General features: G+C 35.7%; 1 protein-coding gene across 4 annotated transcripts in view; it reads left to right on the plus strand.

Annotated features, from left to right (window-relative positions):
• BIRC6 (baculoviral IAP repeat containing 6) overlaps window positions 1-25,326 on the plus strand; it is a 223,608-nt gene that overhangs the window by 175,440 nt on the left and 22,842 nt on the right. For 2 of the 4 annotated variants that reach the window (XM_039250287.1, XM_039250288.1), the window contains exons 66-68: window positions 3,738-3,948; window positions 18,962-19,107; window positions 19,742-19,852. In XM_039250287.1, coding sequence (XP_039106218.1) covers window positions 3,738-3,948; window positions 18,962-19,107; window positions 19,742-19,852 — 468 coding nt within the window. Of the gene's footprint in view, window positions 1-3,737; window positions 3,949-16,136; window positions 16,310-18,961; window positions 19,113-19,741; window positions 19,853-25,326 lie in introns of those variants that run through there. The other 2 variants (XR_005531445.1, XM_039250289.1) reach the window with 2 other exon arrangements.

Below are 25,326 nucleotides of genomic sequence, written 5' to 3' on the forward strand. Positions count from 1 at the left end.
TGGCTTTTAAATAAACCTGAAACAAAGTATCTGTGCTGTTCTGAATGTAGTCTAGAGATTGTTTCTTTTACTCTATACGATATCTGCGACTCCCAGAGAAAGACCCATCTCTTTGGGTAGAGCCCATACTCACATGTTTTTCATGGCTTGTGTATGAAAGTAAGGGAATTCGGCTTTTTTTTTTTTTAATTTAGGACTTAAAATTTTTTTTTAATGTTTTATTTATTTCTGAGAGAGATACAGAGAGAGGGAGCATGAGCAGGGGAGGGTCAGAGAGAGAGGGAGACACAGAATCCAAAACAGCCTCCAGGCTCCGAGCTGGCTGTCAGCACAGAGCCCGACACAGGGCTCGAACCCACAGACCATGAGATCATGACCTGAGCTGAAGTCAGACGCTTAACCAGACTGAGCCACCCAGGTGCCCTGGGAATCCGGCTTTTGAAGATGGAATTACCCAGGAGAATTGTTCACTGTGATGGAAATATTCTATATCTATGTTTTCCAGTATGAACTCAGGTGACTGTTGATCACTTGAAATGTGGCTAGTAAAATTAAGGAACAGAATTTTTAATTTTTTCCATTTTAATTAAAGTTAAATAGCCATGCGTGGCCAGTGATTATCATATTGAACAACTCAGGAGGCATCACAGTATAGTTAACAAACCCTAGAGTTAGATGTGCCTCAGTGTCATTGTTGTTCTTGCTATCTTCTATTTAGCTGCTTGTACATCTTATTAAATCTTAGCTTCTCATATATACAATGAGGAATGTAATTCCTAAAAGTATTACACACACAGAAATACCTTTAGAAAAAGGATTAGGTATATGTATACCAAAGTGATGTGCCTGGTGAAGGAGTGGAGAAGGAGAGAAATGGTCAAAATAGACTGTAGCTCTATCAGGAATGTTTTATGATTTGTCAGGATAATCACTGTGAGATGTTAGTCATGTATGTGTAACATTTATGTTTAGAAATTCATCTTTTTCCTCTAAGTATTACTATGTAGTTCACTAGCTATAAAAAAACATATATTTGAGTTTCTCATTACATAAATGTCATCTTTATTATTTTACAACTTATTTCACTAAAGTATAGGTATAGGAGATCTATATTCTTTTTAAATGCTACATAGGATACAGTCATTTAGATATTATTGTGTATTTAGTCCTTTATTGCTCTTAGGGTGCTCCTATTTTCAGTATTAAATACAGTATTATATTAATCACCCTTTTTTTATAGGTGTATACTAACAGGTGGTATTGCTAAGTCATAGGATATGGGCATTAAATAATGCTAGATTAGTTATCAGGTTACATATCTATCCATTTTTGGAAATACGGCTTTCTCATATCCTCACAAGAATTAATGTTGTATTTTATGCCTGTCGATTAGTAACTGTGGGTTTTAACTCAGATTTCCTTGAATACTGGAGTGTACTATGTTATATTATAAAATTGTAGTAAGTCATAACATTAGGTCATGGGTTGGAAAAGAGGCTTTAAACCTAACCAAGGATGTGTGGAAATTTTATATATGATTAAGATGAAGAGTAAAATTTCAAAGTAAGAATGAGCAGTCCTACTTTCCTGCCCCTGTCATCTGCATCACCGTTGGAAGGTGTGCACCGATGACCTGTCCTCCATCACTCTGAAGAGCCTTCCTCTTTGTCATCAGACCATCAAAACTAATTGTATTGTTTTAATCAGTTACCACATAGAGTTCAGGATTCCTATGCCTCATCCCCCTTACTCTAATCTCAGTATAGGTCTGTGGGCAGTGAAGCGTTTCTGCCTCCAGTGGGTACTCTCCCAGTTCTCCTTCCCTGTTTCAGTCTTTTCTGTAGCAGTAACAGTCCCTGTTAGCATCTGAAAAAAATTTTACTCCTTTGTCCTCTATATGGAATGTAAGCTGCATGAGAGCAAGAATTTTGTTTATTTTCTTCACTGCTATATTCTCAGCAGCACGTTTTTAGTGAATATTTATGGGATAACTTTATTCAAAAACTGGTATGAGAAAAAGTTTTTAGGAGTACCTGGCTGGTTTAGTTGGTAGAGTGCGCTACTCTTGATCTCAGGGTCCCATCACAGTGCGAGGAGAACTTACTTTAAAAAAAAACAAAAAGAGGGGTGTCTGGGTGGTTGGTTAAGTATCTAACTCTTGATACCAGCTCAGGTCATTGTCTCTCTGTTGTGGGATTGAGCCCAAGTTAGACTTTAGGCTGGGTGGAGTCTTCCTGGAGATGCTCTCTCACCATAGGTGCCCGCTCTCTGTCTCTGTGTCTCTCAAAATAAAGAAATACACTTAAAAAATTGTTAGGGTCTGCCCTGTCAGTGCAGAGCCCTGTATGCAGGGCTCAGTCTCACAAACTGTGATATCATGACCTGAGTGAAAACAAGAGTCAGCTGCTTAACCAACTGAACCACGCAGGTGCCCGTTAGTTAAAGTCTTTATCTCACATGGTCACAAAAGTAAATTCCAGTTGGAAGAAAACTATAAAACCTAACAAAACAATTTATAAAAGCTGTAGACGTTGTATATATTCTTACAGAGGGGCATTTATTCTTAGATACATGTCCTTTTAATAAAACACTAGGTGGGGGTACCTGGATGGCTCAGTCGGTTGAGCATCTGACTTCGGCTCGGGTCATGATCTCACAGTCTGTGAGTTCGAGCCCCATGTTGGGCTCTGTGCTGACAGCTCGGAACCTGGAGCCTGTTTGGGATTCTGTGACTCCCTCTCTCTCTCTACCCCTCCCCCACTCGTGCTCTGTCTCTCTCAAAAATAAATAAACATTAAAAATTTAAAAAAAAAAAGAAAACACTGGATGGATGCTTGGGTGATTAGGTTGGTTAAGCATCAGGCTCCACCTCAGGCATGGAACCTGCTTAAGAAGAGTCCCCTCTCCCTCTACTCCCTTCCCACCCCTGCCCCTCAAGCACCGCATACATGCTTCCTCTGTCTCTGTCTCCCTCTTTCAAAAAAGAAAGAAAGAAAGAGAGAGAGAGAGGGAGAGAGAGAGAAAGAAAGAAAGAAAGAGAGAGAGAGAGGGAGAGAGAGAAAGAAAGAAAGAAAACATTTGAGCTAGTAATTAAAAGTTACATAGTTAACTTCCTTCCTAACAAGTTGATTTGTTGAATTATACTTTTGATACACTGTGATCATATCTTTTTATTTTACCTAAGTTAATGGTGTCTTTATTTTTTCAGTTTTTTTTAATGTTTGTTTATTTTGAGAGCTGCGTGTGCTTGGGAAGGAGGAGGAGAGAGAATCCCAAGCAGTCTCTGCAGTGTCAGCACAGAGCCAGAGGCGGGGCTCAAATTCAGGAACCGCAAGATCATGACCTGAGCTGAAATCAAGAGGAGGGTGGTTAACTGACTGAGCCACCCAGATACCCTTCAATTTAATTTTATAAATAGATTTCCACTTCATTACTAATGTACTTATTGCCAGAAGGTATTATCTGGGCTGTTTAGTCATTTTTATGTGTAAAATACCTAGATATTTAATTTCGTTTCTTCCTCTCTCCCCTTCTGTTTGCTTTACTCATTTTTTGTTCCCTAGAAATGTCTATTATACTCTGCACATGGTGCTTCCTAAACATTGGCATTAATTCATTTAACAAGTAACCAAGCAATCTTGAGATTTGAGTCCAAGCAACCATGAGCAAGCTTCATGGCTGTGGACTTTTATATTGCACATGTTCTTATTTTATGCTTTTCCCTTTCCTATGTACAGTTCTTGACATGGCAAGACATGTGCCGCTCTATCGAGCTCTACTGGAATTGCTCCGGGCCATTGCTTCTTGTACATCCATGGTGCCCCTACTGCTGCCTCTTTCTACAGAGAATGGTGAAGAGGAAGAAGAACAGGCAGAGTGTCAAACTTCTGTTGGTACCTTACTAGCCAAAATGAAGACCTGTGTTGATACCTACACCAACCGTTTAAGGTAGTATACTTGTTTCATTTCCCTTGATTGTGCCCCTAACAATCTTTTAAAAATAACTTTGTGGGTTTTTTTAAATGACTTGTGCTGACTGAACACACATGCATACAAGCAAGGTATAAAACTACGAAGAGAAAGTATCCACCAAATCCTACACTCAGAAACATTTATTTACACTGGCTTATCAGACATCTCTTTATGCAATCTTAGGGCTTTAGGTATAGAGTTTTTCTTAAATTCTGTCATATTGTACTGATATATAGTTGGATCCTAGTTTTAGTCCATATGGAGGACACAGACACCTTTCAGTGTCAGTAAATACATTTTGGCTGACATTGTTCTTAATGCTTCCAGTTATGCATTGTATATAGTTGCTATGTTTTACTTAACCATCTGTTACTCAACATTTGGGTTATTTTTATTTTATAAACTCAGAATACATCTTTTGAGGCTTGTAGAAATCGCCACACAGTGGATTCATAGAAATAGAATTGTTGGATTTATAGATTACTCCTATTTCATTGTGATACATGCTATAATTCATGTTACAATATTTTTTAGAAGAGAGAATATTCAATATTTACTTGTTGAAGTTATAATAAAGTTAGTATTTCTCTTTTTGGTAAATTTAATTATTTAATGAATGTTTGGCTTAACTTTATACTTCATTAGATTCAGATGATGGGTTCTGTTAACAAAAGCTCTTTTTAAGTAACCTAGCAAACCTTTTTCTTTCTCTTAGCAGAATCTGTTCAGTGGTTGTCCATTTTATGTAAAGATGGCCTGATTCTGATTTTTAAGGCATGTCTACTGCCAGTGGTAGTTTATTCTTTTGTCAGCGGGTTTTGAGTCATTTAATGATCTTTACCGTCTTTACAATAAACTTGTTCTACCTATTCTCACTTATTTTTTTATACTAAAATTTGAGAAACACAATATATGTCAAATAATGGCAGAGAATTGGTCACTGGAAGAATAATTTTTTTCAGGGAGGAATCAGCTGCTGAGATAATCCTGACTGTTGATTTTTTGTACTGTCACTATCACTTTTAAAGCTGGTGGTTCACTACCAGGCAATAAGAATCGTAATTTGGACAAAAGATTAAAAAAGAGCCAGTTTGTGAAAACAAAATAGCTGTAGGTTCACACTGCTCTTTCACAGGGAAGGACAATGTAAAGGTATAGTTTCTTTGATAGTGAGATTGTTTCTGTTGTAGAGAAGAGAACATTATGTTTGGTCCCATCCTTCATCGTGTCAGAAATCTAACTGGTAATCTAGGCAGCTGGAATAATTACCTAAGCAGAGTGTCGTGTCATAATTGAACTGAAGGTCTAATTTTCTAATTGAGCTAATGTCTCATTGAGAAACTTCTAATGGAATATCCCATCTCTACCCTGGCCATCTCTGTTCCTTATTGTACAATAAACATGTAGTTCTGACAGGGCAACTAATATAAATACACAGAGTTTTGAATATTTTTAGGGTGATCTTGCCCTTTGTTTCTTTACCTCATATTTCTGTGTTTTGAGTTGTATTGAAAAGTTTTATGAAACCTTAAGTTTTTTCCCATGAGTATTTTATTTCTTAGATGAAAAAATTGCATAAAAATTGGGAATGTAGTTATAATTATCATTCATTAAAAATAATATCACAAATTTATGATGGTATAAATGTTAAAATAAGACCGTTAAGATATGAACAACTCTATATTATGTATTTTCTTAAGCTATAATTTCCATTGGATTCTGCAAAAATGAAATTACAGTATATTGAGTTCTAAATTAATTACAGAAGATGCAAAGAATGGAATTTGTATTCCTAGAGTAGCTTTCTTGTTGCTTTTCCTAAGTTAATATATTTCCTGTTTACATAACATATACAGTATAAATTTTTAAAAGTAAGCTTGACTTCTGTATAAACTGTATTCATGATTCACTATAAAATTTAATTTGAGACAGATAATAACAAGTGTCGTTTAACTGGAGCTTTTGTTTTCTACTTTTCCTACTGGAAAAAAATTATTATTTGAATTCTTTCCTTCTTAAGTAAGAAAAAAATGTCACTTAAGACTCTACATTCTCTATCATAAAACATACACGTAAAGATCGTAATGACTGTTCAGAGCTCATTTTATTTATGTTTTAGCTTTACGGTGACTCTTCAGTAACTACTTTTAATAGCTCTGCTTTAGTGATGTTGAAACAATGCTAGTGAGTTTTACATTAGGATTTGAGTATTCTTCTTAGTCAAGATTGTTCATGATATGTGTTACATTTTACAGCCACTGTTAGCAAAGAAACCAGCAAAGACATGCATGTTATAACATCGCTGTTTGCCTTTCGAGGTTTGGTATGTTGAGAATTCATTTTCCACTTCACACAGAGAGGGGGTAAAACCTATTCTCTTCCAGCTTGTCAAGACTTAAGATGTATTTCTTTTAATATTTTCATTATAATAGAACTCTAATAAAGTCAAGAGTTTATACCTACAGAGATTGACCGAGTTCAATTTTAACACTGTTTGAAAGTACAAAACTTCCCATTCCCCCACCTCTCTACCCCATCCCAGCTGTATTTTTTTTTTAAACCCAGGATACTCTTGAGAAACAATGGTAAAGACAAATATGTTCTGTTCATTGATCACTTTTAGGATATGTTTTGTTGCATTATCAGGGTTTGGAGGTGTGGCTTTAAAAATAATGTGTAGGTGCACCTCAGCTTAGAAAATTTTTACGTTCTTTTTGTCTCTGCTCTCAGTAAAAAATGTAAGAGTGAATAAAATACATCTTTTTAGTATAGTTTTTTTAAAGTAAAAAGTATTTATTTATTAATTAATGCTTATGTACTTTATTTCCTCGTTTTGTTCCCTTAACTTCTCAGTTGTTACTTTTTTAAAACTAAGCATACACAAAGGGCATACAATATTTTCCCCTTTGAATGAAATGTATATCATTTATATATAACCATTTGTTTATCTTAAACAAAGAAAAGAGATTTGGTGTGTACTCTGTAGGTCCCTAGATGATGATTGTGATTACATATAATGATTCTCATTAAAATTATTTCTTCTGTATATATTTACAATTTTTTTCTCCCTTTTGTGGATGAGAGAAATGAGAATGTTTTGCCCTAGTACTGAAAGGAAGTTTACTCTCCTGCTGGGAGATTGAGATTATTCTGTCCCAACAGATTTAGATCTCAAAATTTAAAAAGTGAAGGAGATTATATAGGTGAGCCAACTCTCCCCCACCTATACTTTGAACCTTCTCTAAGAGGAAACAGAAAGATACTATTAAGAGACTGAAACGGCAGATCATTTACCTGGCTGTTACCTAATTTGCGCATTAGAAATTTGTGACTATATTTAGGAGTAAGTATGAATTAGCTAAATTAAGTGTGTAGTGGGCTGCTGTACCAAAGTAGGAATAGTGTTAGCAGTGAAAGAAAGTGTCACATATTCAAGGAAACCTAAGGGAGTTTGGTATGACTCTGTACGGTATATGGGAGGCTAGAGGTGAGAGCAGGAGCTAGAAGGTGGAGAGGGCTGTCTTTACAGTTACTTGCTCTGAAGTGTGGTGATGAGCCACTGAAGGGATTTCAGAGACCTGATTGGATTTGCATTTCCCCACTCTCTTTATACCCAAGGCTTGAGCAAGCGTGACTGCTTAGACAAGGAACGTGAGTTGTTGGCACAGTGCACAACACCATGACGATGCCTTTTATGCCTAGTCCTGTAATTACTGAGCTGTTTTATTATATATGAGATATAATTATATATGCATGTATATATCAGTGTGCACATATATATGTCTCTGAAAAGTACCTTCTGAGTTTTTAATTTTTGAAGTAATAGACTCTGAGGCATGTTTGAAATTTCCTTCGATATATTATAATTATACCTGAATAAAACAATGGTCTCTTGTAGGCCAGGATAGTGTGATGACTGTGGGATTGATATTCAGTGTAAACCACAGCACTACTCAGGGAATGAATGTACTTCTAGCTTACTGTATTCCTCTTTCCTGGCTTGAAGTTGACCATTCCTTAGGCAGTTGTTAAATATTCACTGTACAAATTGCATTAAGAACTTTCTAAAGATCATAATATTTTAATATTCTTTTATCCATGATTCTATATTTTTATTATTTACCGTCTTTCAAGATTTACAGTTTATATTAACTATGTAGAGTTAATTTGAGTCTAATGGCTAACATAGACAAACTGATCAATATTGCTGTTGACGGATTATTAGTAAGCATTTAGATTAAGAGAAATCAAGGATTTTGTTCCTTTTGGAAGCACAAAAGAATAGGCAAAAGTGTATTGCTTCAAAATAGAGAATTTTACATTCACTACTTTCCTATTTTTGTCTGAAATGGACAAGATGAAAGGTAATTAGTCAGCAGGATTTTTTCAGGAATTGATTTTTAAAAATATGGATGATGATATAGAGGCACCTGGGTGGCTCATTGAGGTTAGCCAACTCTTGATTTTAACTCAAATGATGACCTCACAGGTTCTTGAGATTTTTTGAGATGGAGCCCCTTGGGGGCCCTGTGCTGACAGCCTGCTTGGGAGTCTGTCTCTCCCTCTCTCCCCCTGCCCTTCCCTCTTCCCCTAATTGCACTTCTGCACGCACTCTCTCTCTTTCAAAATAAATAAGCTTTAGGAAAAAATAAAATACAGATGGCATGTTTTGTATGTTAGTTATGTAGCAGTTTGAAAGCACACTTTACCTGTGCCTGTAAGGGTGTGTAATGTAGTTTTCTACTTACGTAATTTTCTTCCATTATCTGTTACTTAAAACCCAAACAATATTGGAGCATTAGGAAATTTTGTAGTTTTTTTCTTGTTCATTTGAAACTTTTTATAATAATTTCAGTGAAAATGGGGAAATGGTTAAACTATAAATATTGGTGCTATTTATCCTGGCCTCAATAATATAGTCTATTACTTTATTTCAGAGACATTGTTCAAAAGCCACTTTATTCATCTCTTCGATAGAAAGAACAAAGAAGGGGCACCTGGGTGGCTCAGTCAGTTGCACGTCCGACTTCGGCTCAGGTCATGATCTCACGGCTCATGAGTTCAAGCCCTGCATCCAGCTCTGTGCTGACAGCTTAGAGCTTGGAACCTGCTTTGGATTCTGTGTCTCCCTCTCTACCCCTCCCTGGCTCATACTCTGTCTCTCTAGCTCTCAAAAATAAAAAAACATTTAAAAAATGTTTTAAAAAGAAAGAACAAAGATTTCCAAAGTGATAAAGGGCTCCATTTCCTTTGCTTGTCTCCTGCTGTATACTAGGCACCTGTGAAGAACAAAAAGTTGAATATTTATCTGCATGAGACTTACACTCTAAGTGGAATTAACTCCCTTGATGGTGGTTAAAATTTTTCATTACCATAAACATTCCGTTTCTCAGATGCTCTTTGTCTACCAGTATTAACCTTTTTCTTTTTGGCCTAATGCAAAAACAGTTTACTGGCTTCTCAATTGTTTTCTACACAACGTCTTAATTTCTGGGTTTTTTCTTCAGCTTAGTAATTTTTGTGCTTAATACTCTTAAGTTTTAGGCCTACAGGCAGTGGGAAGAAATAGTTCCCTAGGGACCAAATGAGAGAGAGAGAGAGAGAGAGAGAGAGAGACATGGAGAGGAAGAGCATGGAGAATGACAGAGTGTATCAACAGTAGAGGCCAAGAGAGAGAGATGGAGAGGAAGTGCATGGAAAATGACAGAGTGTATCAACAGTAGAGGCCAAAAGATGTACATAAGGTGTAAGCAGTGTTACTCACGTGCCAGACAGCCTGTGATTAGATATTCATTGATGTATAAGTCCAGAGTCACTACCACTTAATTTTATACCAATTATAAAAGATCAGAATCTTGAGAAAGTGAATTTTCGTAACTGTCAGATTGATTGCATTCCTTTTGTTCTGCCAGTTTGAAGTAATTTTGCTTAGTATATAGTATTTGTGTTACAGCCTCTGTGCTGTCACTGATTTCCTTTTTTGTTTCTTGAGAATTATCCAAACTGCTTTAAATTGTGGATTAAGTTTTAATAATATAGGGTAGCATAGTCATATAAAAATAGAAGGAAGTAATATAACTTCTGTGTAGTGTATACAGTTTCAAAAGTTCTTAGATGTGTATTTGTTACTTTTTCCTGCTCTATGCAGTAGGCAAGAAAATATTTATTACTGTTGTTTGACAGAGAATGAAACTGTTGCTTAAGAGTTTAACAGTAAAAACTTACTAATAGATTATAGAGCTAGCATATTGCTTCCCAGTCTCCTGATGCCTATGATATTCACCATTAAAAACAAAAAATTTAAGGGGCACCTGGGTAGCTAAGTCAGTTGACATTGAACTTTGGCTCAGGTCACGATTTCGAGCCCCACATCGGGCTCTGTGCTGACAGCTCAGAGTCTGGAGCCTGCCTTAGATTCTGTGTCTCCCTCTCTGCTTCTCCCCTGCTTGTGCTCTGTCTTTCTCTCAAAAGTAAATAAACATTAAAAAAAAATTTCTAAGTAAAAAAAAACTGTATGAATAAAGACAAGTCAATTAACCCTTACTCCAGTTAGACCACTGCTATTCTATCTTACCAAATAGTGCGTTGATCATTTAGGCTTCATGCTTGTATAATGGCTATACTTGAGGATTAGCTGGTTCTTGAGAAACACATTGATCAAATGCCGAAATACAACTTATTCTATTATTTAAGTGATTAACAGGGTGCCTCACTGGCTCAGTCATTGAAGCATACTCCACATTAGACATGAAGCCTACTTAAAATAAAAAAATTTTTTTAATTATTTTTTAATTTAAGGGGTGCTTGGGTGGCTCATTTGGTTAAGTGTCTGACTCTTGATTGCAGCTCAGGTCTTTACCTCAGGTTTGTGCATTACACTCTGTGCTAGGTGTGAAGTCTGCTTAAAAAAATATTTTTAAAAATGATTAACAAACTCGTAAAAAATTATAGATTGACTTAATATTTCTACCTCAGTAGCATAACATAACAATATAAAATGATTATTCCTTATCAAATTACATTAAATGAGCTTTACACTTTCCATTATCTTTATCTCAGATAATACTTCAAGCATTCTAAATTGCTGAATCTAAAGTGTCTTGCTAATAATCAAGATTTAGTCTATAACAAATCCTTCAGGGCACATCTCAATAGGTAAACTGTTCCATAATATCTATAGGTTTTAGAGAGATAAGGGAACTCTGTAGAGTTCAGGTGGTTCAGATATTTCTTTTTATAAATGAGGAAAACAAGGTCCATAAATATTTTGGTTTGTTCCAGGTTCTCTGATGCTTAGTTGCACAGCTGTGATAACTCAGATCTCTTATGTTCTAATCAAATAAGTTTATCCACTAAGTTAAGCTTAACTTCCAAAGAACAATTCAGTTTGGGCATCAGTGAATAATTAGAAATTGGAGAGGTGGACTTCTTTCTGAGCTGGTTTTAGATATTTAGGATATATATCATTTTTTTTAGTGTTGATAGTAAGGTAAAATTTTTCTAATCAAATTCTGCTTTTATGAATTACAAATATATATACAATAATGCAAATTCTACAGTTTTTCTGATAATTTCCTTTTACTGATCTTCTTTCATTACCCTGAAGAATTTTCAAGTCATGATAAGCTATTAAAATGCAGCATGTTATACTGACACGAATAACATTTGAGTTGTGCCTAAGTAGAGATTACTGCATTGCTAAGCCTCACTGTATTTTGGTCTCTCTAATACATGAGCAAGGGGCAACATTATAAAATTAGCACTTAAGTGAAGAGTGAGTTGGCTTTACCTATTTGATATTTTTCTTGCTCAAAAGAATTAATTAAAAGTAGGGACAGCTGAGGGGCGCCTGGGTGGCTTAGTCGGTTAAGCGTCCGACTTTCGCTTAGGTCATGATCTCGCGGTTCGTGGGTTCGAGCCCCGCGTCGGGCTCTGTGCTGACTGCCAGCTCAGAGCCTGGAGCCTGTTTCAGTCTGTGACTCCCTCTCTCTCTGACCCTCCCCTGCTCATGCTGTCTCTCTCTCTCTCTCCTAGAAATAAATAAAACATAAAAAAAAAAAAAAAAAAAAAAGTAGGGACAGCTGAGTGGCTCAGTCCATTGAGCATGCCAACTCTTGATTTTGGCTAAAGTCATGATCCTAGCGTCATGGGATCGAGCTCAGCCTTTGGCTCCATGCTAAGCATGGACCCTGTTTAAGATTCTCTTTCTCCCTCTGTCCCGATTGTGCTCTCTCTCAAAAAAGTAATATATTCCTCTGAAATTTTCTTAGTTGCTAATGTGTGTGTTTTTCCTCTACTGTCTTTTCAAGCTGGTTTTGGTATCTCCTCACATAGATTAGGGTAATGCATAGGTTATAAATTGTTTTATCTGGGTGATAAAGGAAGCCTCTCCCCATCCCCCACCCCCACACTATTATTTTCCGTCTCCTGAATTGTATTGCTATCTTTGTATACCTTGTATTTCTGTTATCTTTTACTCTATTATCAAGGGATAATTAAAGAATTTATATAGCAATACTTGATATTTGAAGAATAATCAGAAACACTCCCCCTCCCATTTATGATCAGCTATTGATCAACATTTTATTTTAGACTTAAAAAATGAAAGAACTTGGAAGCAACCTCTCTTGTTAATGAAGGGATTTGTGGCATGGGTAACATAATACTTTAAGCTTTTGTATATATCTATGTGTATGTATGTGTGTGTGTGTTTGTGTGTGTACATATATATATACACACATATACATATACACATACATATATACTTTTATATACACACACATACATATATAATCATTTCCATTTGAAATATAGTTGTCTAGTGTGAAAATTCATTCTTCTGCCCACAAAAGTCACACTGTGAAGATGTAACCCCTTCGGCTTTTACATATCAGTCCTAGTGAAATTCAGTTACTGCTGGCTATTCCAACCCGTTAACTGGAAACGAAGTCAGAGTAAACCATAGTAGTTTGATTTCATAGTAGTAGTGACACTTCATAGCTTCCTTGAAGCAGGGGCGAAGACAGTTTATTTTATCTTTCATCTTCTATGCAGATTTTTCCTACTGGACTCTAGCAGGCATATAACATGTATTTAAATAATCATATCTAGTATATTTAGCATTTGACAGTTTCGCCAAAAATTTTAAAGAGGGACTTGTCAGTCAGTTAATCTGAATTGCTAATAAGGATGCATCACATGGCAAACAGACAGATGAGACGATGCTCAGCATCCCTCCTCATCAGGGAAATATAAATCAAAACCACACTGAGATACCACCTCACGCCAGTCAGAGTGGCTAAAATGAACAAATCAGAGAACACAAGATGCTGAAAAGGATGTGGAGAAAAAGGCACCCTCCTACACAGTTGATGGGAATGTAAACTGGTACAGCCCCTCTGGAAAACAGTGTGGAGATTCCTCAGGAAACTAACTATAGAACTCCCCTATGACCCAGCAATAGCACTGCTAGGAATTTACCCAAGGGACACAGAAATGCTGAGGCATAGGAGCACATGGACCCCAATGTTCATAGCAATTGAACATTGCTCGACAATAGCTAAAACATGGAAAGAGCCTAAGTGTCCATCCACAGACGAATGGATCAAGAAGATGTGGTTTATCTATACAATGGAATACTACATGGCAGTGAGAAAGAATGAAATCTGGCCATGTGTAGCAACATGGATGGACCTTGAGGGTGTTATGCTGAGCGAAACAAGTCAGGCAGAAAAGGACAAATATCATATGTTTGCACGTATAGGAGGATTAGGAGGAACTTAACGGAGGACCATGGGGGAGAAGAAGCGGGGAAATGGTGGGTGAGAGGGAGAGAGGCAAACCATGAGAGACTCTTGAATGCTGAGAACAAACTGAGGACTCATGGGTGTGGGGGGAGGGGGAGATGGGCATCGAGAAGGGCACTTGTGGGGATGAGCACTGGGTGTTATATGGGAACCAACTTGACCATAAACTATTTGTAAATAAGAAAAATTAATTTTAAAAAAAGGATGCATCACAAATGTCTGTGTTGAGTATGAGGTGTTCTGGACATTGAACTTCTCTTTAACAGCATTAAAGCAAACATCTTTTATTGCCATTTCCCTTAGCTATTTTGAAACATATTCCTGGTGTAAGAAAGGACATCATATTTTTAAAATAACTGAATTCTGAGGCACCTGGGTGGCTTAGTAAGTTAAGCATCTGACTCTTGATTGCACCTCAGGTCATGATCTCATGGTACATGAACCTTACATCAGGCTCTGTACTGACAGCATGGAAACCTGCTTAGGATTCTCTCTCTCTCTCTTTCTCTCTCTCTCTGCCCTCCCCCCATCTCTCCCCCTGCTTGCACTCTCTCCCCCAAAATAAAATAAATAAACTTTTTAAAATAAATAGGACACCTGGGTGGCTCAGTCAGTTGGGCGTCCGACTTCGGCTCAGGTCATGATCTTGTGATCTGTGAGTTCGAGCCCCACATGAGGCTCTGTGCTGACAGCTCAGAACCTGGAGCCTGCTTTGGATTTTGTGTCTCTGTCTTTTTGCCCCTCTCTTGCTCGCTCGCACGCTCTCTCTCTCTCTCTCTCTCTCTCTCACAAAAAGAAATAAACATTAAAATATTTTAATAAAATAAATAAAGGAAAATAACTTAATTTTCTTGTAGAAATGTCCAATTCCTTTTTATCTAACTAAGCAATAAGATTAGTTGACGTCTTTCTTCAAAGGCATAATTTCTATCAGACTCTCTAATTTTAACGGCCTTAAGCTAGTTCCTCTAGGGCTTCAGTTAGCTAACAGAGAATTTCAGTTCTGGCTCTCCTACTCTTGTTTCTGTTGGAAAAACATTTCCTAATTTCTCCTGTTTTTCCTCTATTTTCTAATACCTACAGAAGGAAAGAGACCTAGTTTCATAACCAAGAAGCATTTGTTATAACCAAACATACATTTTTATTTTTTAAGTTTCTTTTTTTGATGACATTGACCAAGTTTAATAGTTCATCAACATTTTACTCGGTGGCGGAGATAACGATGCCGTTTATTTTACTGTTTTTTATTTGCCTCCGTTGGGTTATCCCTTGGTGAAGCCATCTTATTTGTGGCAACCCATTCTGCAACAGCACACAGTACCTTCATTTTGTCTTGTGGTGTTTATTCTGACCTAAAAATTATTATTTTTATCTAAGCTAGAAATCAAGGGTTTATTTTTAAAAGGCTTATCATACCCTCTGCTTTGAATATTTCCTTCTCTTAATACTGTTCATTTATGCTTCCCAAGACAGTGGAGATTATGTTTTCAGTTTTAAATGCTATTGAAAACTTAAGCTGGCACTTCCATTTGGAAAGAGTTTAAATAAAAACAAAAGGGAATCAGAGTTAAAAATTAAGCTGTAAACTAATAATGAAAAGCATTCATCTTACAGGGGTCTTTGTTCCATTTACTGGTGCATTTCAAGAATTTTCATGTTTTCTGGAGATAATTAGAAGCAAATAGTTCTCCACAGTAATATATTTTTCTAAATCTTTCTGCTTACTTTTAATCTTAAGTCATTTTAGACTTTACCCCGACAAAGGGCTTTAGAACTATGGAATATTATATGATGCATTGGTTTACAGAGAAATGTAGAAGTTTCATTTGCTTACAGTTTTAGAATCTTTCTCTAAGATGCTAGTCCTTAGTAGTTCTGGAATCTGGACATTTCAGCATGTTGTCTCCAGATCACTTCTTCAACATGGCTGTACTTTTTATGTTTATTTCAACTGTGTGATAGTTTTGACTTTAGAATTAGGAGTGCAGGGAATGGAGGTGGTCTTAATGTTCAACCAAGAAAATAGCTATATTAAGCTGTTTTCGGTTTATAGATCATAAAATAACATAATTCTGATATTTTGCATTTAGTCTTAAAAAATCCAACTTATTTTGGGTGACAGTGTTAGCAGAGGTAGGACACTGTAACTGAATGTTGAGTTGTGGGGATTTTTTTCTTTTGTTTTTACAAGAAAGATTTACCCATTTTGCTCACATCCTAGTTCAGATTATATGTCACAGAGCCAAAATTTGCTTAATTTGTTAGCCATTTAGTTGGAATTCAGGGCATAGTGGAAAATGTTTGCAGATAATTCTGTGCAATAGTAGAAACTTCAGTTGATTCCTCGTATTTCTTCAGGGCAGTGATCACAACCAGATTCAACGTCTGCACAAAGCAGCGGATACCATGGTAGCGGCCGTCGCTGATTGCTTTTACCATGTTGGATCCATTGTCAGTCTCAAAGACCTACTTCCAGCTAGGTGCCTTGAACTCAAATAGCTTTTCCCACAGACTTCAGGATGTGAGCTAAGGTATGGCCTTTTTTCATGAGCTGGGCCTACATATGGGTTGACAGTAACCTGCAACTTTGATAGAAAAGAGACTACTGGCTGTAGTTTAATATCAGACAATGAGTAGTTGTAGTCATCATTAGGCAGGGAGTGTGTGTTCTTCGTATATTTGAAGTACTCTCACCTTTGGACATTATCCCTTTTTCTCCTGTATGTTTTTGTCAAGGTTATTCATGTAAAAATTTCTCATTGAAACCTGGTGTAAAGCTCTAAAATATAACTGCTTTATGAGTTCACCATTACTTTCAATAGGAAATCCATAAAATCGTTTCTTTCACACATTTAGTATAAAAATATTTTAACTTCTATGTGTTTTTCCCCTTTTTTAAAAAATTTTTTAAAAATTTTGTGGTAAAAAAACTATAAAATTTACCATCCTATTTGAACTATTTTAATAATAGGATTTCTACTAATCATCTTTTAAAAACTGGATTTAGGAAATGGGTATTCATGAATAGGGCTTGAAATTTAGAATGAGTACTTTTTCCACGGGTGACTTGCTCTCAACTGTATTGATGCACTTTATTCTGCATGCCAGACATCCTTGTTTCTTCAAGGAGAAAATACACTAATTCTGGAAAAACAAACTTCACTTCATATCTTTCTTCTCTGCTTTGCAGGATGTGTTTCTTAAGTGAAATCTTTATTGAGCGTACAGTGGATCAACTGTTTGATGACAGATTTTAGGAAACCATCTTAATTTTATTATAGCTATAACCATAGCTCTTCTGTTTTTTCAAACTACTTACTGTTGTTTTCCTATTATGGTCAGTGGCCATATTACTTAAGAATTGTTTAAGCCCTGGTATTAGAGGAGGGAGAATCACTTACAACTGGCGGGGAGAGTCCTTCTAAATTCAGAAAGGACAGTCAAACATACAGCTTATCCACTTTTCTTGATTCTCATTGTTTGACACTGATTGTGAATAGCTGTTGGTCAATGCAGAAGTTGAGAATCTGTTTGAGCTTGTCCAGAATTATATCTTTATTAAGAAAAGTATCAGATACTGTTAATAGTCTTAACTTTATTTTGTAGCTATAAAAGACAACAATATCTTACTTGATTCCAGCACTTAAAATGCCTGATATTTCAGTCTTAAAACGTTCATTCACTATATTCTCCTTACATAAACATGCAAACATATATGTTCATATACACATACACGTAAGTTGCTAACGGAAATGATGAAAAGTATAACATCCACCAAGTCGGCCATGTGTTCTTTGTGACTTCTTACAGAGTTGAGCCATCTTGCCAGGTGAGACAACTATGTACCTTCTAGTTAAAAATACCTGTGGATACTAGTTTTTTCACACGCTTCAGGAATCAGTTCAGAACACATGCAGAACACTCTTTATGTTTACCCTTGCTAGCCACCTGAATGGCGCTGCCTCACTCACCTCTTGTTATCTCCGTTGAGTATAAGCCCTGAGTTGCTTCTGAGCAGATTTTCCTCTTTGTGATCAAGAACAGTTCATTTATACACAGCTAACAGTATTATTTTGTTAAGGACTCTTCTACCTTCTAGTCTTTTCATATAGTTCATCTATGGCTTAATGCCCACTTTTTGAAATGCTGATGTAATATAGTTGCCAAGTCCTTTTGTTGGTAGGTATACAACTAGAAAAATAAGTAATGTCATAGCATGAATATATTGAACACCTTTATTTCTATGTGTTTTCAGTTTGGATTATCTATTTAGTGAATTAACAAAAGTGTGAATTTTTAGTATCTAAGCAGTAGTATGGTGATTATTATGTGAATAATATGTGCTGAGAGTTGAAATACAAAAAGGATATTGATATTCACTTGTTATTTTCAATGACTCTTACAATAAAATTCTACTGTATTCATCTAGAGATTTTAAAGAAACATTTTGATGCCTCATACACTGAGACATTGTTATGGTACATCCTGTTATGATACAAAATTTGTTACAAGGTTGGGTACATTTTAGATCTTGAATTGAGAATGCCTCTAAAATGATTATGTCCTAAAACTTAGTGTTTAAATACAGTTCTAATGTATAAAAACACATTATTAAGATACCTAGTAGTAAACCTGCATTTTTACCAAGAATATGTCTTTTAATTTTTCCCCTTGGGATTAATGTACTTACTCTGAGTGAAATACAAATAGTATTAAAGTGGAAAAGTAATATGGTTCTTTGATTCCCAAATCTTAGAAGACAGAGGATAGACCTCTGTCACTTTTAGATAAAAGAAGTGATTTCTCTACTTCTAGGTATTGATAATTACTCTAAGTATGTTTTTAAAGGTGTGGATCCAAGGATTTATCGGGTATCTGAGTCTTTTTACAATATGGTGTTTCTACAGTATTTATATTTTTTTTAGATTGATTGGCTGATTGCATTTGAAGGGAAAACCTGTCCAAAGCTTTATGTATTATGCTAGGCATTATTCTTTGGCGTCAAAAGCAACAATGAATCTAATTTAAACTACTTCTGCCATATATCATATGTATTTCAAATGAAATACACACTATCATTTTGATTTTTAACCACTGTTTGTGACTTAACAGAGTTACTTATTTTTCAATCCTAAAATCTTAATTTTCCTTGCATTTCTTTCCATATTAAAAAAAAAATTCAGATCTAAAAGGGAAAATGTTAAAACAGGAGTAAAACCAGATGCATCTGATCAAGAGCCAGAAGGACTTACACTGTTGGTACCGGACATCCAGAAGACTGCTGAGATCGTGCATGCAGCCACTACCAGTTTGCGGCAGGCAAATCAAGGTACAGTACTGTCCTTTGCTGCTTTTCTTTTGATCCAGAGATGTCTCATTTACTTCTGAAAACTACCTCTCTCTTTCCTCTGTGTTAATGGTTTTCGAGAAAGTTCATTTACGTAAAAATTTTGTTGTCACGTTTCCAAGCTAATCATGAATAGTCTCTAATTTTTAAATACTTACGTCTACTATGTACCATCACTCAGACTAGATTGAGCAGGCTGACAGCATGCATCATGAACTTCTCTTCTTCCTATTTGTAGCTGTGAAATTGAAAAATGCCATTGTCTTGGAGAAGAAAGAGTATATTTAGACTGCATGGGAGAATTAGGTTTCAATTAGTATTTTCATGTCTTAGCAGTGTATTCTTTATTGATTTACTTATGCTGTTTTGCCTGATTGGATAAAACTAATTTTGTAAAATTTAAGAACATAAACTTTAAAGTTGGGAAAGGTTTTAGCCTTGTTAGTTATGTTTATGAAATAGAAATCTCTTATTCTTAAACTGATACAATAGGAAGATGATTGTGAAGAGTTTGGTAATTTTTTAGAATTCATTCTTTGAAGTATAGAAATTGTTTTTTGTTTTAACCTTTTTAAATGTATGCTTACGTTATTTATCTTGAAATATTAAATAACAGAAAAAAAACTAGGTGAATGTTCAAAGAAGGTGGCTATGAAACCCAAACCTCTATCAGTATTGAAATCACTTGAAGAAAAATATGTGGCTGTTATGAAGAAATTACAGTTTGGTAAGTTGAAATTTTAACCTTCATTTCTTGAGATCTCGTTTCACATTGTGTAATAGTGCTATTGAAATGTGTTCTAGTAAATTTTAAAAGATTTTAAATGTTGTCTGTACCATGAATTCATATCCTATCTATATGTGTTTGTGTCTGTATATGTGCATGCTATATGTATATATGCAAAAAATTGATCAGCTTTTCATCTCTGAATTTATATATGTAGTTATAGTTGTATTTGGAAATCATGATTCAGTAGAAACCTAGAAAAACAAAAATAAAAAAAAGTCCAATGTCTAAAAAAAAAAAAAAAGGCAGAAAGTGGTTTTCTTTCTTTAAGACCTCTCCTTTTCTGTATATCCTGACCAGAAGAAAGCCAAGACCTGGGACTTTGACCTAAGTCTGTTACTCTTGCCATTTTAGAATTCCATGAGATTTGCCTTTGGAAAACATAGTTTTGTAAAGTTCACTGGTAGCCTTTTCTATTCCAAAACTCTTGACAAGTAAAGACTGATGAAGAGGCCTACCAGTCTCCCTCATAAGGTGTTAGTCTATAAATAAACACTAGAATTCCAAATTTTGGTGACGGTTAGTAACTGTTATTGTCTGTGCCTCCTTTCCACCCTTGAGAACCAGCCATAATACATTGATGATATGAAAAAGAACACTAAAGGAAGACCTGGGTGGCTCAGTTGGTTGAGCATCCCACCTTCAGCTCCGGTCATGATCTCGCAGTTTGTGGGTTCGAGCCCTGCCTTGGACTCCTGTGCTGACAGCTCAGAGCCTGGAGCCTACTTCAGATTCTGTGTCTCCCTCTGTCACTGCTTCTCCCCTGCTCTCTGTCTCAAAAACAAACATTAAAAAAAAAAAAGAAAAGGAAAAGAATACTAAAGCAAGCATAAAAATACATAAATTTTTGTCACACGTCTTTGAAACTTCAGTAGAAATCATTTAGCTTTTGCTCTACCTTGCTTCCTAGGTTTGCAGTAAAAATCACTTGTAGTAGTAATATATATGAAAATGATAAAGCACTCAGGCAGCTTTTGTTCATCTCAAAAAAGATTGGAAGAATTGAAGTGTATATATATGTGTGTGTGTGTGTGTGTGAACATATATATATGTTCAGAAAAAATGTAAAGTTTTGCCAAGGAATCCATGTTTTTGGATAATTGTGCCAGCCACTGATAGGTTGTGATCATTTTGTTTTGTTTAATAAACACTTCAATTCAGGAAAATGTAATAAATGTCAGGTTCATTCAACACTATATTAATAACTATAAATGATTACCAAAGTAGCAAAAATATTGTCTGCTGTAATCTTAAAGTTACATGATACCAAGAACAAATACTATTATACAAATTTAACAATTGTAGATATCCTCAGAGGGGTGTCATATAAAGGAATAATCAGAATTATCAGGGAAAGCTACACACCAGTACGATCCTTGTAGCCACATTTGCTATCACAATTAGGAAAAATACTCTCAGATTTTAAATAGACTTGATTTTTTAAATCTCTCAAATGAAAGCCTTTATAGTTATAATTTGATTAATGTATTGCAAACCTTTTTTAAAACTAAATTCACTATATTGTATAGGAAAAAAACAACAGAAATAGAGTGGAGATATATCAGGAGTTGTCAGTAGCATTCATTAAGATGAAATACTTGATATATCTCTACTCAGTTTGTCTGCATACAATTGAAGGTAACTATTGGTATCCTTGAGGCAAAACTCAGATATTAGATGGGTTTATCTTTAGCTTCACATTTCTGCATACTTTTTCCACTTTGTGACAACCTGTTGTCCACAAAAGCATTCATTCCCGTTTCCCTTCCCTCCCTCAGATTCAAAAGCCTAAAGAAACTTTTTCTGCTTCTTTATTTGTTGTCTAATTGTACTTTGATTATGAATGAGATTTAGTCCATGAGTTGCCCCAACTAGGTAACATTGCATATCTACTGAAACCTTTAATGTCTGTTTCTGGAATGGAATTCCTGAGTGGAGTGGAATGGAATGGAACAGAATTTTGAACCTCAAGTCAGTGGACAGTACCTTTGTTGCGGAGCCACTGAAAGCATGCGTAGGTTAAAAATAAATCCTGCAAAAACTAAGACCTTTTTAGTATGACTGGTAGATTTGACAGAAGGACTTCATTCGGTTGCTTCCCACTCATGCCATTAGACATAACACTGATACTTGCTGGAACTATACGAAAAGGAAGAAAAAGTGATCCATGATCATGATATTTTCAGATTTTAAATCTCTCTTTTTTTAAGACTTTAAAAAATGTTTATTTTTGAGAGAGAGTGAAGGCAGGGGAGAGGGAGAGTCCCAAGCAGGCTCCATTCCTTCAGCATAGAGCCCAATGCAGGGCTCTATCATATGACCTCGAGATCATGACATGAGCCAAAATCAAGAGTCAGATGCATAACGGACTAAGTCACCCAGACGCCCCTTAAGATTTTAAATAGAATTTTATAAACCACATACAATTTGCTGTTACTGCCGAACTTTGGATTTACTGATCTTTAGTAATTCACAGAGGCTTTGGATATAACTAGATTTAAACTGTTTTTTTTTAAGTTCTTAATTTTACTTAGAATTTTTATTCAATGTGTTTGGTCTTTTGGGGGGCACATAATTTGCAAACTTTAATTTCCTGTTCAATGTTTATAGTGTTAGCCTCGAGTGGGAGGTGTCAAGAATAGGGTTGGGGAGTGAGAAGAGGTGATTATTCTAACCAAGAATTGGTTTCCTTCTACTTGGAAAAACATTCTTCCTGGTGGTTGAAAATTTATATAGATTAATTTTTTATATAACTTTAGTTAATCATTTGAAAGCTGGCTTGGGCTTTTTAGAAATCTTTTAAAATTGATTATTCTTGGGGCGCCTGAGTGGCTCAGTCAGTTAAGCATCTGACTTCAGCTCAGGTCATGATCTCACGGTTCATGGGTTTGAGCCCCACATCGGGCTCTGTGCTGACAGCTGGCCCAGAGCCTGGAGCCTGTTTCAGATTCTGTATCTCCCTCTCTCTCTGACCCTCCCCTGCTTACGCTCTCTCTCTCCCTCTCTCTCTTTCAGAAATAAATAAAACACTTAAAATAAATAAGTAAATAAAAGTGATTATTCTTTCTCTTCCATTGTTACTTATTAGTTTATTAATCCTGAAAGGATACTGTGGAATATAATTATCATTTGTGTTCTGATATTGTACAATATCATTTTTATTTCTCTTAAAATTTTTTTCATAATCTTTGTCAAGCAGATTTCTTCTTTGTATACTTTAATTAGGGGTCTGGTTAGTTTCTAATGATACTGCAGCCTTTTGCCTCACTCATTTTGCCAATCTAATCTGTTCCTTCATTCCGTTAACATGTTTGTTTGTTTTTAATAATTTTTTAATGTTTATTTTGAGGGAGGGAGGGAGAGAGAGAGAGAGAGAGAAAACATGCATGTGTGGGGGAGGGGCAGAGAGAGAGAGAGAATCCCCAAGCAGGCTCTGCACTGTCAACACAGAACCTGATGCTGGAATTGAACTCAAGAACTGGTAGATCATGACCCAGGCCAAAACCAAGAGTCAGATACTTAATTGACTGAGGCATCCAGGTGCCCCTTTGTTTGTTTTTAAACAATACTCTGAAGAAGCATTTTTTAAAGTTTAATTTTTTTTGAGAGAGAGAGAGAAAGAGAGAGAACGAGTGGGAGCCATGACCGTGGGATCATAACCTGAGCTGAAATCAAGAGTCAGACTCTTAACCATCTGAGCCACCCCGGCCCCCTGAATAAGCATTTTGTTGGAAATTCCTTTTTGTGGTTATTTAAAGCAAATGCTTGAACTTGGTTTATGTGAATTTGATTAAGCATTACTAAGATAGGTTATATCTTTTTGGACTCAGATTAGTTTTCTATAGTATTTTATCAGATTATTCCCTTATTTGTTGTTGCATTAAAGATTACTCTTAAAACTTAGGTGCTTAAAACCTTTATTATCTCACAGTCTCCATGGGTCAGGAATGGTTTAGCTCACTGTTTCTGACTTACGGTCTCTTATATATAGGGTTGCCATCAAAATGTTGGCTGGAGCTTCAGTCATGTAAGATCTTGACTGGCTCTGGGGGCTGTGTTTTCAGGCTCACTCACATGGCTGTTGACAGGAAGCCTTATCTCCTTGCCATGTGGGCATCTCCGTAGGACTTCTTGAGTGTCTTCACACACTGTGTCTGGCTTCTCATAGACAGAGAAAGCAGACAGGAAGCCACACTGCCTTGTATGACTTAGTCTTAAAAGTTATATACCATTGCTTCTGCTTTATCATTAGAAGCAAATCACTAAGAAGTCTAGCCCATACTCAAGAAAAGGGGAATTAATTTCTACATTTTGAAGAGGGTGTCAAAGAATTTTTGAAAGTATTTTAAACCATCAAGCTTCTATTAGGAAAATAACAAATTTGTTCTAGAATTAATTCTAAGAAGTTTTCCTGAAATGTGTTTGTGTATGTGTGAAAGTTAAATATTTTAGTGAGCTTTAGATTTGAACTCACTTACTGGGTCAGACCCTAATATGTATTAACGGTTTTTGAAAACATACTGTAATGTTCATGTAGTTGAAAGTATTTAGCCACATTCCATCTTTCCATTCAGAAAGTTTCATTTTGTCAATTTGAATGTCTTATGCTTCTGTATGTATAGGAAATTCTGATTTAAATTATTACCTCTAATCAAGAAATTCAGAGACCTTATGTCAGAGCCAGGAGACTTCTCTCATACCAAATAAAATCATAAACTCTCCAAGTTGGATGTGACATTAAACATAATTTCTACTACCCATTGACTTTGAGAATCATTCACCAAAAAAAAAAAAATTGCATATTTTCTGTTGAGCTTTTTGGAATCAACTATATTTTCTACCTTTTATATCGAGTACTTCCAATATGATGATTCTTCTACAATTTGATATTTATTGACTGCCTGATACTCCATCATATAACATACTGTCATGTAACCAATAACTGGATCTTCAAGTTGTTTCCAGGTTTTCCTTTCTTAAATATAAAAATTTTTTAACTTTATTTATTTATTTTGAGAGAGAGCATGTACATGCATGCATGAGTGGGGGAGGGGTAGAGAGAGAAAGAGAGAAAGAGAGAATCCCACCTGGGCTCTGTGCTGTCAGCAGGGCTCCAACTCACAAACCATGAGATCATGACCTGAATCAAAACCAAAAGTCAGATGCTCAACAGACTGAGCCACCCAGGTGGCCCTCCATTTTTTAATAACATTTGCAACATCTCAGGGGCCATATGATTGTTACAAATATTTATATACATTTATGATGATTTTTAGGGTAAATTAATAGAAGAGGAATTGTTGTGTCAAACAGTATGTACGTTTTTAGCAACTAGTCATTATCGTTGAATATTTTTTTTTCTAATAGTTTATTGTCAAATTAGTTTCCACATAACACTCAGTGCTCATCCCCAC

Source organism: Hyaena hyaena, unplaced genomic scaffold (genome assembly GCF_003009895.1).
Source record: "Hyaena hyaena isolate Hyena2069 unplaced genomic scaffold, ASM300989v1 scaffold_362, whole genome shotgun sequence".
Classification (NCBI taxonomy): domain Eukaryota; kingdom Metazoa; phylum Chordata; class Mammalia; order Carnivora; family Hyaenidae; genus Hyaena; species Hyaena hyaena.